This window comes from Diorhabda sublineata, chromosome 8 (assembly GCF_026230105.1).
Source record: "Diorhabda sublineata isolate icDioSubl1.1 chromosome 8, icDioSubl1.1, whole genome shotgun sequence".
Taxonomy (NCBI): Eukaryota; Metazoa; Arthropoda; class Insecta; order Coleoptera; family Chrysomelidae; genus Diorhabda; species Diorhabda sublineata.
In genome coordinates, this window is record NC_079481.1 from 14,224,007 (window position 1) to 14,237,834 (window position 13,828).

A 13,828-nucleotide genomic window follows, 5' to 3' on the forward strand; every position below is an offset into this window, starting at 1 on the left:
AGGAGTTTATATAATTGTATATAATATCTCCAGTGATCTTGAAGATACAGTTCATTTCCCACTCTACACCATAATGTTTTAGAATAGGTGGATTGCCAGTCTAAGTCCGCTGTGTTGTCTAGATCGCTCTCCAGACATGGCTCCTTTAGATTTTTGTATTTGAGATTACATTAAAAATCGAATCACGACAAAGATATGATGCAAAGAGTCGAACTTGCTTTTAATGTTCCAACACTTGACCATATATCCAGAATTACAAGAAATCACATACTGAAAAGTCTATTGTTGGCTTTCAAATAATACGGACGTGACTCGGGACGCGATGATAAGAGACCTCAATATCGAACCTTATCACGATCAGAATTAATGTCTAATACGAACAGATAAATAAGACGTAAAATTTAGTGTTTTCCCTATAACATAACATATAAAAACTACTTGGTTAACAAAATAAATAACAAATAAAAAAAAGAAATGTCCAATTGCGGAGCGGTGAAAAAAATTCTTCAGAAGAAAGACATGGAAACTAAGAGCAGCGGAGAAGAATCAAGGAAGACGGTAAGAGATATAGAACACTACTTCCGAAGAAACAAACTAACTAAAATATCTCAAAATAAAAGTTTTGCAACAGTAAGGGTAGAAGAGACAATAGGATTTTGAATAGGTAAGTAAATGTTTTGTAGTAGATGGTTAGATTTGGTTAAGTTAAGTTAGGTTCTGACATAACCATCATAAAGTTTGGCATTTTTAATGATGAACGTACTTAGAACTTTTAGCTGTCGAAAAATTTCTTCGCGTTGGATGCCGCATAAATTGACAATCGCTCAAAAAAAGATAGTGTCGAGTGGTACAAAGAAATACTGAAAAAATATGAACCAGAAACTAAACAACAATCGACTGTATGGGTTCTTCAAGACAAACAAAATTCAACTATAGTTGTTCGCGCACGAAGCACTTCGAAGCAAATGGTCGCCTGTTTTTTCAGAATAACTGGTCATATCACTGCCGGTCCATTACAGCAACGTAGAACGGTCAATTCTAAATGATACACCAGTATTTGATTGCCAGAAGTTTTCGAAAAAATCAGGGAAACTAATCGCAGAAGACGAATCATTCTTCCCCATTACAATACGAGCTCTCACACATTATTTGAAAAAAAACGTTTTTGAACAGTCAAAACATCGAATTGATGGGTTATCCGCAGTATTTGATGTTTGATACCCAATGATTTCTTCTTAGTCGTGAAGAAGCGGTTAATGCGTTCAAATCACATGTTTCGGAATGAAAAAAATCCTCGACAATTGCTCCGAATGCATGCAATAGTGTATTGATCTTAATGGAGAAAATTATGAAAAACAATAAAGTCATATCCAATTATAAATATTTGTTCATTTTTAAACTTAAGTAGCAACCCTCGTATATGAAATTAATGGGTAAGCGCTTGTTGTTTGGTTACAGCTTCAAGTTATCAATGGATATATCCTTATTCCCTTTGAACAATAACTTCCTCAAAATTTAAAAAACCAAATAAGAATACCTCGAAAATATTACATTTTTAGTATAGGACATTATGCCAAAATTTGATCTAAAATTCCATGTAGAATTTGAAAATATAGAGAAGATTAAGTTCTATTCAAAATAATTAAGTTAACGTCTACTTCCAGTATAACCGGAAATGCCACATTCAGGATAACGTTATATTTGAACTCAGCGCCATCTGCAGCTTCGTAATTTCATATTTTTAAAGGCCGATTGACAAGGTGTAAGATAACATGCAAGAAATTGCAATCATTTCCTTGCAAGATCAAAATATTTCATAGACGAATATTGCATGTTGTTTGACATTATGCAGATCCCTTCCCACTGCCTTGCTTTTGGAGTCTGATGGACAATTAGCTAGGGAATTAAGCGAAAAAACATGAAAAAAATAGATTAGAATAGACGAAAAAATATTTGAAAAATAGGAAAATAAAACTTAATATTAGCAGATTAGTAACTTATTTGCGCATGCTTTTGAACAAGAAATATTGCGTCTTGCATTGCATTGTGCATTGTCTTGCATCATGTCAAGCGGGCTTAACATAGTAGTAACAGTCAAAACTTTTCGCGCCACACCTATAGATATAGAATTATCACTTGGGATTTTCTAATTTACATTTTTTGATGTACTGCCCATGAACTTAATTGACAAATTAACTCCAAGATATTTAATGAAATGATAGTCGAGGAAATCGTAAAATGCTCACTTATTCATTCTTAAATGTCTGCATCTAATAAAAAGATGAAATATTAAATTCCACAACATAAAATAATCATATACATAAATATTTTCTCGCTAGTCAACATTTCCTGAATGAAGAAATATTGGATTGAATAATTTTACAGTCCAGTTAATAAATAGTTTGTGTGTACGTACACCGCGATGTTTATAGACCATTTTCAAATAATTACTTTCTTCTTTGGAATTCAATTTTAGTACCTAATTTGATTTAAAAAAATTGTGATATCACAAATTAACGAACAAAAAATAAACAAATAGTTCTAAAGCTATGACATAACCTATGGATTGTTACGAAAATATTGACAATTCTTATCGTTTGTCAATTGGATAATATTGACACTTCAATGAAATAATATTATCCTTAAGAAAAACCAAATATGCAAATGGAGAACCAAAAAGATGTGCATAAATATGCAAATCGTTTTGTCAAAATATGCACAAAAATATGCTGACAAAAGTCTCATATATCAATTTTAATTTTCAGGAACAGGCATGGGAAAAAATGTAAGAGTCTCTTGTACAAATCTAGCCACTGTCAATGTATCTTACAAACTCTTATCGAATAATTCAAACTATTCTATCACCATCATTATAAATAAATAAAATTAAATGAGACTAAAAATCATATCATTCAGCTGTGTAATTAAACACAACACACATAACATATTCTGCTAGCTTCAATTTCAAATGTTTTCGTGTGACTAACTAATAAAAATACATTTTTTGCCAAAAATCGATTGTATTCATCAATCAAAAGCAACATAATCATTCCAACTCTTCCCTAACTTCTCGATGTCGTCCTTGTAGAAAGATTTATCTTGCTTCTTCATTTGAGCTGAATTTCTTAGCGGCGAGTTTCTTTTTGAAATTAGCCAATAGCCACTAGTCATTGGGGGCCAGATCGAACTATACGGTGCATGATGAAGCAATTAGAATTATTTTATTAACAATATATTAAAAATCCAGGCTTGCAAACCAGTCTTGGGTCTATCTGAACAACCAGGCTTGGCCCAGGGTTGCAAACCAAGCGAGGGACATTGTTATCATCCCTGAGTTTCACCAAGCCTGGCCAAGACTTGTAAACTAGTCTTGGGCCTATCTAGAAACCAAGCCTGGCCCAGGCTTGCAAACCAGTCTTGGGTCTATCTGGACAAACAGGCTTGGCTCAGGGTTGCAAACCAAGCGAGGGACATTGTTATCATTCCAGAGTTCCGCCATGTCTGGGCCAAGAATGTCTTCCAAGCTAGTGCCAGAGTTGTACATACTTGGCACAAGTTTGGGCCTAGACTGGGCCCATAGTAAAATCCTATATGGGTACGAACAAAAATCTGTGTTCTTTCAATTTAACCATCGTCGCCATCTACTTATGAATTGGGGCGTTGTATGGGTGAAACATATGAAGCTGCGTGGAATAAATTTAACGTTGTGGCACTGTTTTTAATGCTTTTTTACTTTTTTCACTCTACACTCCACAAACAACCGCTTCACTACAGACCGGTAAAATACAAGGTGCTTTAAAGATAGGGCGTAGAAAAACTATGTTTTAGGTACCTTGATATATAAATAACTATTTTCTAGCTCTTTAGAATATCGTCGCTAAAACACCTATTATTACATGAACGATATAAAGTCCTATAGAATCAGTGGTTCTATCAATACACATGTAATAATTTTATTGCCCTTGATATAAGATTGATTATGAAGATATTAAGGATCACAATTTATGAAACTGTCAATGATATTGTGATAGTTGCTCTAGTTTTTACGACATCTTTATTTGGTTTTATATTACAAACATCGGAAAACATGAAACAAAAGATATATAATATTCCTACAAAGTTTAAGCCAAAAAAACTGTTGTGGAACTTTCACTTTTTTTAGCCGAAGGCAGATGATTTCAAAATAATGAAACTATAAAGATATTGTCGATTCATATATTGAAGGTTAGTCACGCCTATTGATTATCTGTGATAAACTATAGTGTGAGATTATATTAAACGCGACCAGAAATTACTATATACAAATGTAATTGACACAGTACTTAATTTTAGTTAATTAATATTATTTATATTAGAAAGAAATCTTCTGTTAAAAGACTGTGCCTCGATCAATGGTTCTTTACTAAGCTCTTGAATAATCTACAGCATGTTTGAACGAACAAGTTTCGTCAACTTCTTACACATTTCGAGAGTAGTTTTGTAGAAATGCTTCCATAGATTAAACGCTCCATGGATTTTATTAAAAGGTCTTCAAATCTTTTGGAGTTACGAATTTTTCAATAAAAAATTGATCTGTACAATAAGCAAACAAACTTAAATAACTCATCTCTCGATTTCTATTATGTCGATTGATAACATACTCAAAATAGACCATAATGAGATTTTCTAAAATATGTCAATACTTGGAAACATATTCAAATAATAAGAAAATTCCATTTCTCAATGAAATTATCAATTCTAGTACTTGAAAATATATTAAAATGACTTCTTAAGAAATTGTTAAGAATGTCAATAACTATTCTTGAGAACATTTTCAAATGATACCTTATCAAAATATCAATTTCAGCACGTGAAAACATCTTCAAATTATCACCAATATAATGGTGTATATGGAATGTAAATTTCAGCACTTGAAAACGTTTACGAAAACCCCTCATCAAGTTATCAAATAAGCCAATTTACCCTCAATGAAATTATCAATGGTAAGCACTTGAATGTGGAATAAAATTACCCCTAATAGAATTGTGAAAAAGCTGAATTCCATCCATTAGGAATAACTCTTTATTAGATTGTCAAAAATATTAACTTCGGCACTGAACACCAAACTCAAATTATCTTCAATAAAATGAACTACAAAAAAAAGTACTAAAAACTAAATTTCAACCCTCAATCATAATAACCTCCTATATTAGATTGTGAATTTGAACACTTTAAAATATTATAAAATGAGATCTCGTCAAATTATTAGAAAGGTTGAGTGCTAATAAGAATAATTTGAAACTACCCCTTATTGGAACGATAAAAATAGAAATTCCGCCACTAGATAATATACTCAAAGTACTTTGATGTATATTAAATTAATCCTTGATAAAATTGTGAATAAGCTGATTTCACCCCTTAAGAAAAACTTCAGATGATCCGCCATAAGTTGTCAAAAAAGTCAATTACTCTCAATAAATTATCAATATTAGATCTTGAAAATATACAGAAAACAATCCTGTAAATGGTTAAGATTTCAAACGACCCCTTAGTAAATTGTCAAAAATCTCCGTTTTAGCACTAAACAACATACTCAAATCATCCTCAAAAAATTGTCATTGTCAGTACTTGAAAATATATGTATGACCTCTAATGAAATTATAAAAGCTCATTTTCATCCCTTAAAAATAACTTTACAAGACCCCTTATAAAATTTTCAAAAACCTCAACTTTGGTACTAGACAACATACTAAAATTACCCTCAATTAATTATCAATATCAGATCTTAATCTCAATTGGAGCACTAGACAACATACCTACTCAAATTATGCTGAAAAAATTGTCATTTTCGGCACTTGAGAGTCTATCAACCTGACCCTCAATAAAATTATGAAAAAGATCAATTTAACTCCTCAAACACAACTTCAAAAGAGCCCTGATTAAATTGTGGAAAATCTCGAGTTTAATACTAGAAAACATACTCAAATTACCCTCAAAGAATTGTCAATATCAGGTCTTAGAGATATATTGAAAACAGCCCCAAAAAATTGTTAAGAGTGTCAATTTCACCCCTTCAAAACAACTTTGAAAACTGCTTATTAAATTGTCAAAAATCTCAATCTTAGTACTAGACAACTTACTCAAATTATTCTCAAAAAACTGTCCTTTTCGACACTTGAAAGTCTATCAATCTGACCCCTAATAAAATTGTGAAAAGATTAATTTTACTCTTCAAACACAATTTCAAAAGAGCTCTGATTAAATTGATGAAAATCTCGAGTTTAGCACTAGACAACATCCTCAAATTAACCTCAATAAATTGTCAATATTAGGTCTTAGAAATATATTGAAAACAACCCTAAAAAATTGTTAAGAATGTCAATTTCACCCCTTCAAAACAAATTTGAAAAACTGCTTAATAAATTGTCAAAAATCTCAATCGTAGCACTAAACAACATACTCAAATTACTCTCAAAAAATTGTCATTTTCGGCACTTGAAAGTCTAATTTTACTCGTCAAACACAACTTCAAAAGAGCCCTGAATAAATTTTTAACATCAGGTCTTGAAAATATATTGAGAACAACCCTAAATTATTAAGAATGTTCATTCCTCAAAAACAACCTCAAATGACCCCTTACTAAAATGTCAAAAATGTCGATTTAAACACTAGACAACATATTTAAATTACTTTAACTTTTTAAAAATATGTTAATAATTGAAAACTTATTTAAATTCAAAATTCTTGGAAAATGTGAATGTACTATTTTCTAAAAAACGATTTAATTTTTTACAAATGTTTCTTATTTTCACCCCTCACAAAATTCTGAGGTGTGAAATAGAAATTCATCTAATATTTAGTGTAGTGACTAGTATGTAATAAATCATTTCTTTTTGTTCAAAATTTCAAGTTAAGTATCTCTACAAAATAATACCATGCATGCAAAAAATGGGTAACAAAAAATTTTTTCAATCAAATTTCAAAATAATACCGTCGATTCCTATCAAAACAACATGAATAAAAACTATATAAATATTTAGATAACAGACTCGTAATTATATAATCAAGTACCTGCAATTGTCCAATTTTCCTCAGTTTGTAGCATCGACCAATCTAGTTGTAAGTCCTTAAAACTCGCCATTCTTGTCAATATAAATTACCCTGATTATTTTTATTCATTTCAGACTACGTACGAAACACTAGATAACTGCACTTAGTAAACCGACACATCGTAGAAGAAAAATTTTTATCGCTTTTTTTCAATACCGGTTATTTATTTGTCCGAAGAAAAAATTATTTTGACATGTAAAGAAGATGATACTGAAGCACATGTTAGTGAACGAACTCAGCAGAAGTATATTTCATTTTTAAAGTCGCGCAGACTCGCACTATCAAATCAAGATTCCTGCCGAAGTGGACATTCAACAGGTTTGCTTATACTCGTTTTTTACTATTTCGGTACTAAGCTACCGTACATATGTGAGCGGGATTGCCAGACTTGTCGATATTTCTTTACAAACTAATATTAGTGAATATGTGAATATGTGAATAAAATTCAAGATACACAGAAAATACTTTTCATAGCGTTTTTATACAACTATCAATTCAAAGAATTTCATCTGAAAAAAATTTTTTTATTGACAATGCTGTCATTACTAAATTCATTGAAGGTTAGATTACACACCTCGACTTCCTGCCCTCATTTAAGAGTTTATAGAAACATTTAGACCAGTACCAGCGCTGGCGTCTCCAACAGTTATCTCTTTGATAGACAAATTACTTTGCTGTTGAATGACTGAGATTTGCAACTACTTGCAACGGCTTCAGAAGACATGGCACATTAGGACAGAATATTTGCAGTTTTGGTTTTATCCACATAACCTTCTGCCACGGTACTAGATTTCCATCCCCACAGCATATTTAATTGGAGTAAATTTGCACCGCTGATATGATATGTAAAGGATATTAGATGGAAAAACGACACAGAAAAGCCACACAAACGTATAATGAAATAAATGTAATCAAATTTCGAATCCACTAGCAGATGAGACAAGGAAACGACTTGTCCCGAGCCTCTTCAGCTCCATCAAAGACGAAATAATCATTAAAGTCAAAACTTACAAAGAGTCCTAAACAAATTTGAACGAATGTGTCTTCAAAGAAGTAAATTATATGTCAAGTATCTCTAAGTCAACATCGCTAACAGAAGAAACCTAAACAGAAGAAGATCTAAACAAAGGTAAACATGATTGACATGGAGGGATGATAATATGTAATCAGGGGCAGATTAAGAGTTATTTCATTATAGTTGCCAAACACAGCAAGGGAGAGAATATTATTGATAATAATCCATATTGTAAGCGATTACCAAAGGAAGATTTAAAATTAGTTTTTTGAATAATTATTGTTTGATTTTAGATCTCATCTGTTTTAAAATTAGTTTTTTCAAGAATTTTTGTTTGATTCTAGATCTCCTCTGTTTTAAAATTAGTTTTTTCAATAATTTTCTATTGATTTTAGATCTACTCTGTTTTAAAATTGATTTTTTCAACAATTTTTGATTGATTTTAGGCCCCTTCTGTGTTTTTAACAATTTTTTATTGATTTTAGGTCTATTCTGTGTTAAAACTAGTTTTTTCAATAATTTTTGATTGATTTTAAATCTCTTCTGTTTTAAAATTTGTTTATTCAATAATTTTTTATTAATTTTAGGTCTCTTCTGTTTTAAAATTAGTTTTTTCAAAAATTTGTGTTTGATTTTAGATCTCCTCTGTTTTAAAATTAGTTTTTTCAATAATTTTTGTTTAATTTTAGATCTCCTCTGTTTTAAAATTAGTTTTTTCAATAATTTTCTATTGATTTTAGATCTACTCTGTTTTAAAATTAGTTTTTTTAACAATTTTTGTTTGATTTTAGATCTCCTCTGTTTTAAAATTAGTTTTTTTTAACAATTTTTGATTGATTTTAGATCTACTCTGTTTTAAAATTAGTTTTTTCAACAATTTTTCTTTGATTTTAGATCTCTGTTTAAAAATTAGTTTTTTTAACAATTTTTGATTGATTTTAGATCTCCTCTGTTTTAAAATTAGTTTTCTGAATAATTTTTTATAGATTTTAGGTCTCTTCTGTTTCAAAATTAGTTTTTTTAACAATTTTTGTTTGATTTTAGGTCTCTTCTGTTTTAAAATTAATTTTTTAAATAATTTTTCATTCATTTTAGGTCTCTTCTTTGGGAATAATTAGTAATTGTATTGTGCCCACTTGGTAGAATTCTTTTTTGGTTGTTACCATCATCACAGTGTCATATTTCTGGTATTATCTCATGTTCCCTAATAATTACAATCAATATAAAGTGACAATCGACCTCAATCGGCTTCAAGTAATGCAAATCGACAATATCTGACAGAAGTAGCTGCCAATTCACCCAAATATATAAGACTAACCTAACCTGACAAGGATAGGTTAGGTTAGTTAATCAATTAGGAAATTTTCATTGTTAGAGTTTCCTCTCCAACTACCATAAGCTCCGAATAAATGTCTTATTTCAATATATAAACACTGATTATATGTAAAACTAGTTTTAGCAAGGTAATCATGTAACTTTTAATTGTGAAGTAAGTATGGCTAGCAATTAAATAATAATCTAATATGTGCTTTCAATAGTTGTTTATGTAAAAGTGTTATACAATGGTTAACTAGGTAAACGTAAATGAATAAAATTGAATTCCATTTATCAGGTCAATACACACATAAAGAGAATGTAATAAAAAATAATATTACTTGAAGCAAGTGGTGCGATATAATCGAAAACAAGTTCACGATTTTTGTATATAATTTGCAGTTTATGGTACGTTAAGTTAAAAAAAATGGAATTCAGTATAAAGTGTCAAGAATCTAATCATTATATCGATTATAACTGAAAGCGCGATATACGTAGTGTGGTCCGTGAGTTCTTAGCCTAACATGGAAGGAAATATATTCCACACTCTTTTCAGAACGTCTAACTGAAGCATCTATGACACTAACACAATATATAATTTTTCATAGTGGCTGTTAAATATTTTACTACTAAATGCTTCTTTCATACGTATGCGGCTCCAATCGGTTCCGTTCGATTTCCATGGAAACCGGAAACGAATAAAACCTTGTCACACATACAAGGTTTTCTTAAGGTTTACATTTTAATTTTGTATATTATACTTCTTTTTCTACCTATATCTATATTGAATGCAGGAGACGCTGAATGAATTTTGCACTTGGTCAATTTTACTTTTTTATTAGTTTCTTCTTTTTCTTAAAGTACCATCTTCGGTTAGGTTAGGCTAGATTAGGTTAGGTTAGGTAGATTGGCGATCATCATGACTATTTGTATTTCATTCGCACCTGCTCTAAATAATTGGTTTGATGTGCAGTTATACCACTCCCTTAAGTTTCGCAGCCATCATATTCTTCGTCGTCCTAGACCTCTCTTTCCCTCTATCTTTCACTGCATAATCAATCTCTGAAATTCGTATCCTTGCCGTTTTGCGTGAAACTTCTTCATTTGCGATTCTATCTGTCCATGATATTCGTAATATTCTTCTCAATATCCACATTTCAAAAGCTTCCGGTTTTTTCATTATTGCTTTGTTTAAAGTAGCTACCTCCATTCCGTACAGAAGTATTGAGTATATGTAACATTCTCATTTCCAATTCGTTATTCAAGTTTTTACATCGAAAGAAGTTTTTCAATTTATAAAATGCCCTGTGATAGATTTCAATTCTTAATTTTATATCTTCATTTCTCGAATTAATCCAACTCCCTAGATATTTGTATATCTGCACTTTTTCAATGCGGTTATGTCCAATTTGTGGCTGTGAACTCTTATCATGCATTTTCAAGAAATGCATGTATTTAGTTTGATTTAAATTCATACTGCTCGCTGACCCTTTTTACCTTTTCTGTAATTCTTAGAAGATCTTCTATATTCTCCTCTATTAAGACAGTTTCGTCAGCATATCTTATGTTATTGATTTGGACTCCATTTACTCCCTCTTCTGCTAGTGCCTTCTGGATAATTACTTCCGAATATAGGATATTAAAAAGTATTGGTGATAATATGCAACCCTGTCCTTGCTCTATATTCATCTTGACTGTCTGGTTTTGATAAAGTGTTTCTATTATTTCGAAGTCTCTGTAATCTATTTCAGTATCTGTATCAATTCTTCACGTCGAACTCTATCAAAAGCCTTCTCGAAATCATTAAAGCTCGTATGGACTTCTCTGTTATCATCACAACAGCGTTGGATTAATACAATAAAACTGAGAAGAGCATCCCGAGTACCAAGTCCACTTCTAAAACCTAATTGGGTGTCACTTATACCCTCATCCAGTTTTCGATAAATTCTACTGTGTATAACTTTCAAGAATGTCTTGAGCGTGTGACTCATTGGTGATATAGTCCGATGTTCTTCGCATTTTCGGGCATTTATTTTCTTGGGAATTGTTATGAAAACGGATGTTAACCAATCTGATAGGCTAGTGCCTATTTTATAAATAGTATTAAAAAGATTTGCCAATATTTGGTCTTCCTCAAACAGCTTAAGTAGTTCTACCGGTAGTTCATCAGGTCCAGGTGCCTTGTTATTCTTCATATTTTCGAGTGAACTAATCCACTTTCCAAATTCCTTATTTCTGATTTTGATCTTGCTATTCCGTTATCATCAAAAAGTTCTTGTATATATTCTGTTCATCTTTGTAATTTCTTTTGAGTGTCTATTATTATTTTGCCATCTTTATCCTCTAATAAGCTGTTCGGTTTTTGTTTTTTTGTTCCTTCTAACTGAGAGCTTATAATTTCATCAAAATTATTTAAAATATCATCACAAACGTCTTTCTATGCTTCCTTTGTCTTAAATTTATCTTTACATTTTTTTGTCCCACATTACTGGGCTATATTGTACTGCACAAATCAGCCTATCCACATCAACATCTGGTAAACTGCTAATTTTATTAGGAACTACTTAACAAAATAATAAAATTAAAAGGCTTTATTGATACTAATATTTTTAAAAATTAATTGTATATTAAAATAGCAATCAAAATATAGGTACTTACCTTGAAGAGAAATTACTTTTAAATCAAATGGCTATCAGGTTAATACCGAAACAAACCTTGCATGTGTGAACGTTTCAATTGGCTTCAGACACGAGCTTAGACCTGATAAAAACCTGTTCGTGTCGAGGAGATATTCAATGATGTACTGTTTCTATTAGATACCGAATAGAGAACGAAGTATCGTTGCACACCTTGTCGGTTACGACCGAAAAATAACCGAACCGAATGTAACCGCATACGTATGAAACAGATCTAACTCGGTCCTGACCAAATCGAACGAAAAATAGTTATTAGAGGATGGATCAGGGCTAAATGGTTAGGTTAGGTCTTTCTCGAGGGTTGGTATGACTAGTTTGATTTATGACCCCCGAATTTTGGATGTGGACCATGTATAGGGTAATGTTTCATGGATCCAGGACTGTCCAACTAAACTGTAAATCACATTTATTCCCTTAGGCCCTGGAGAAGATTTGAAAATACGCCGAGTGGTCAGTAGGACCTATAAGGGCTATGGGGATGAGAGATTTTCAAGAGGTACTTAAAAGAAAAAATTTGGTTCTGATCCCAGACTACACAACTAATCCAAAGATTGACACAAACAAAATGGAAGACTTGATGCCATTGTGATTACAAAGTCATACCTACCTATTTATCGGGCTATGCTAAATTTGAGAAATCAATTTCAATTTAAAATCTTCGTTACAATATTACTTTGTTTTTTTTTATATTGTTCTTTCTTACATTTAACACAGATCCGCTTAAGTTCAAACACAACTTTAGTGGGCAAGTTTTAATACAAACATTAAAGTCATATTTTGTTTTATTTACCTCAAGTCCCAACTCAACAAGTCTAAATAAAATTAACATAAACAGTAGTGCCACATTATTAAAAAAATTTGTAAAGCTATCTGTATATTTTACATTATTACATATTACATCTCTAATCAGTAAGGATATCTTCAAATTGTATGAACACCGAATTAACTGATAAAGAAAACATTTCATTCACAATCGTTTATGTTTTGGCTTTCCTATAAAATTAACATTTATGAGCTTTTGGTATTTTTGAAATAGGGGTGCAATCTAATGAGCTTTGAACTATATTGCAGAAGCTGAAGTGAAATCTCAAAATAAGCTGAGTATTTTTGGTCCTATAAAATATGCTTCTGTTTTTACCTACCTTTATATAACCAAAAACTACTTTATATAGAAAAGAAAACAATTTCCGTTAACTAAACTTTTATATACAAATAAAAACGTTTCTACAATTTATATACACAAAAAAAACTATTTAGTTTTTGTTTCCAAATGTAGACCATGTATTCTACTGATTTCATCTTTCAATGCATCATAAACTATTCTATGTTGTTTAGCCACTGACAAACCCTTGAATTCTGAAGTTTCAACAGATACATTAAACATTGCTCCACAACCTCCAGATGTGTCTTCTACATTTATACTGGTTGCACTCGGAAATTTTCGTCGAAGCTTTTCTAATATTTGTTTTTCATTTACAGGTCCATCATTAGTTGTGAAATTTCTATTTATCTAAAATATTCGAGATAAGTATAACATAAATTGAAAGGATTTGATTGATTACTTGAACACACCGAATATGCTGTATTGGAAGTAACGGTTGGGGGCAGTAGATAACACTTCGTAATATTTTCAACATTATTTTCAAATTATTACTTTTCTTAAATTTGAAATAACCAAAAACTTGAAGCTCGAAATTGGTTGGAATGATCTTCT

At 31.1% G+C, this 13,828-nt stretch overlaps 2 protein-coding genes across 2 annotated transcripts in view; both read right to left on the bottom strand.

Moving 5' to 3' along the window:
- Positions 1 to 7,450, bottom strand: part of LOC130448447 (cerebellar degeneration-related protein 2) — a 158,193-nt gene extending 150,743 nt beyond the window's left edge. Inside the window, exon 1 of the mRNA XM_056785838.1 lies at positions 7,051 to 7,450. Coding sequence (XP_056641816.1) covers positions 7,051 to 7,120 — 70 coding nt within the window. The 5' untranslated portion in view covers positions 7,121 to 7,450. The remainder of the gene's footprint in view (positions 1 to 7,050) is intronic.
- Positions 7,451 to 13,004: 5,554 nt separating this feature from the next.
- On the bottom strand, positions 13,005 to 13,807 carry LOC130447594 (bolA-like protein 3). The gene is made up of 2 exons (XM_056784493.1): positions 13,677 to 13,807; positions 13,005 to 13,624 (listed from the first exon to the last, which is right to left on the bottom strand). Exons 1-2 carry the CDS (start codon positions 13,749 to 13,751, stop codon positions 13,364 to 13,366), a joined length of 336 nt encoding a protein of 111 aa, XP_056640471.1. The 5' UTR covers positions 13,752 to 13,807; the 3' UTR covers positions 13,005 to 13,363.
- Positions 13,808 to 13,828: the final 21 nt, after the last annotated feature.

What these genes read in the sequence shown, in the direction of transcription:
- LOC130447594 (XM_056784493.1), bottom strand. Translation starts at nt 13,751, where the DNA reads ATGTTGAAAATATTACGAAGTGTTATCTACTGCCCCCAACCGTTACTT. An exon ending in AGCATATTCGGTGTGTTCAA is followed by an intron (nt 13,625 to 13,676) that starts GTAATCAATCAA and finishes CGAATATTTTAG; the next exon opens with ATAAATAGAAATTTCACAAC.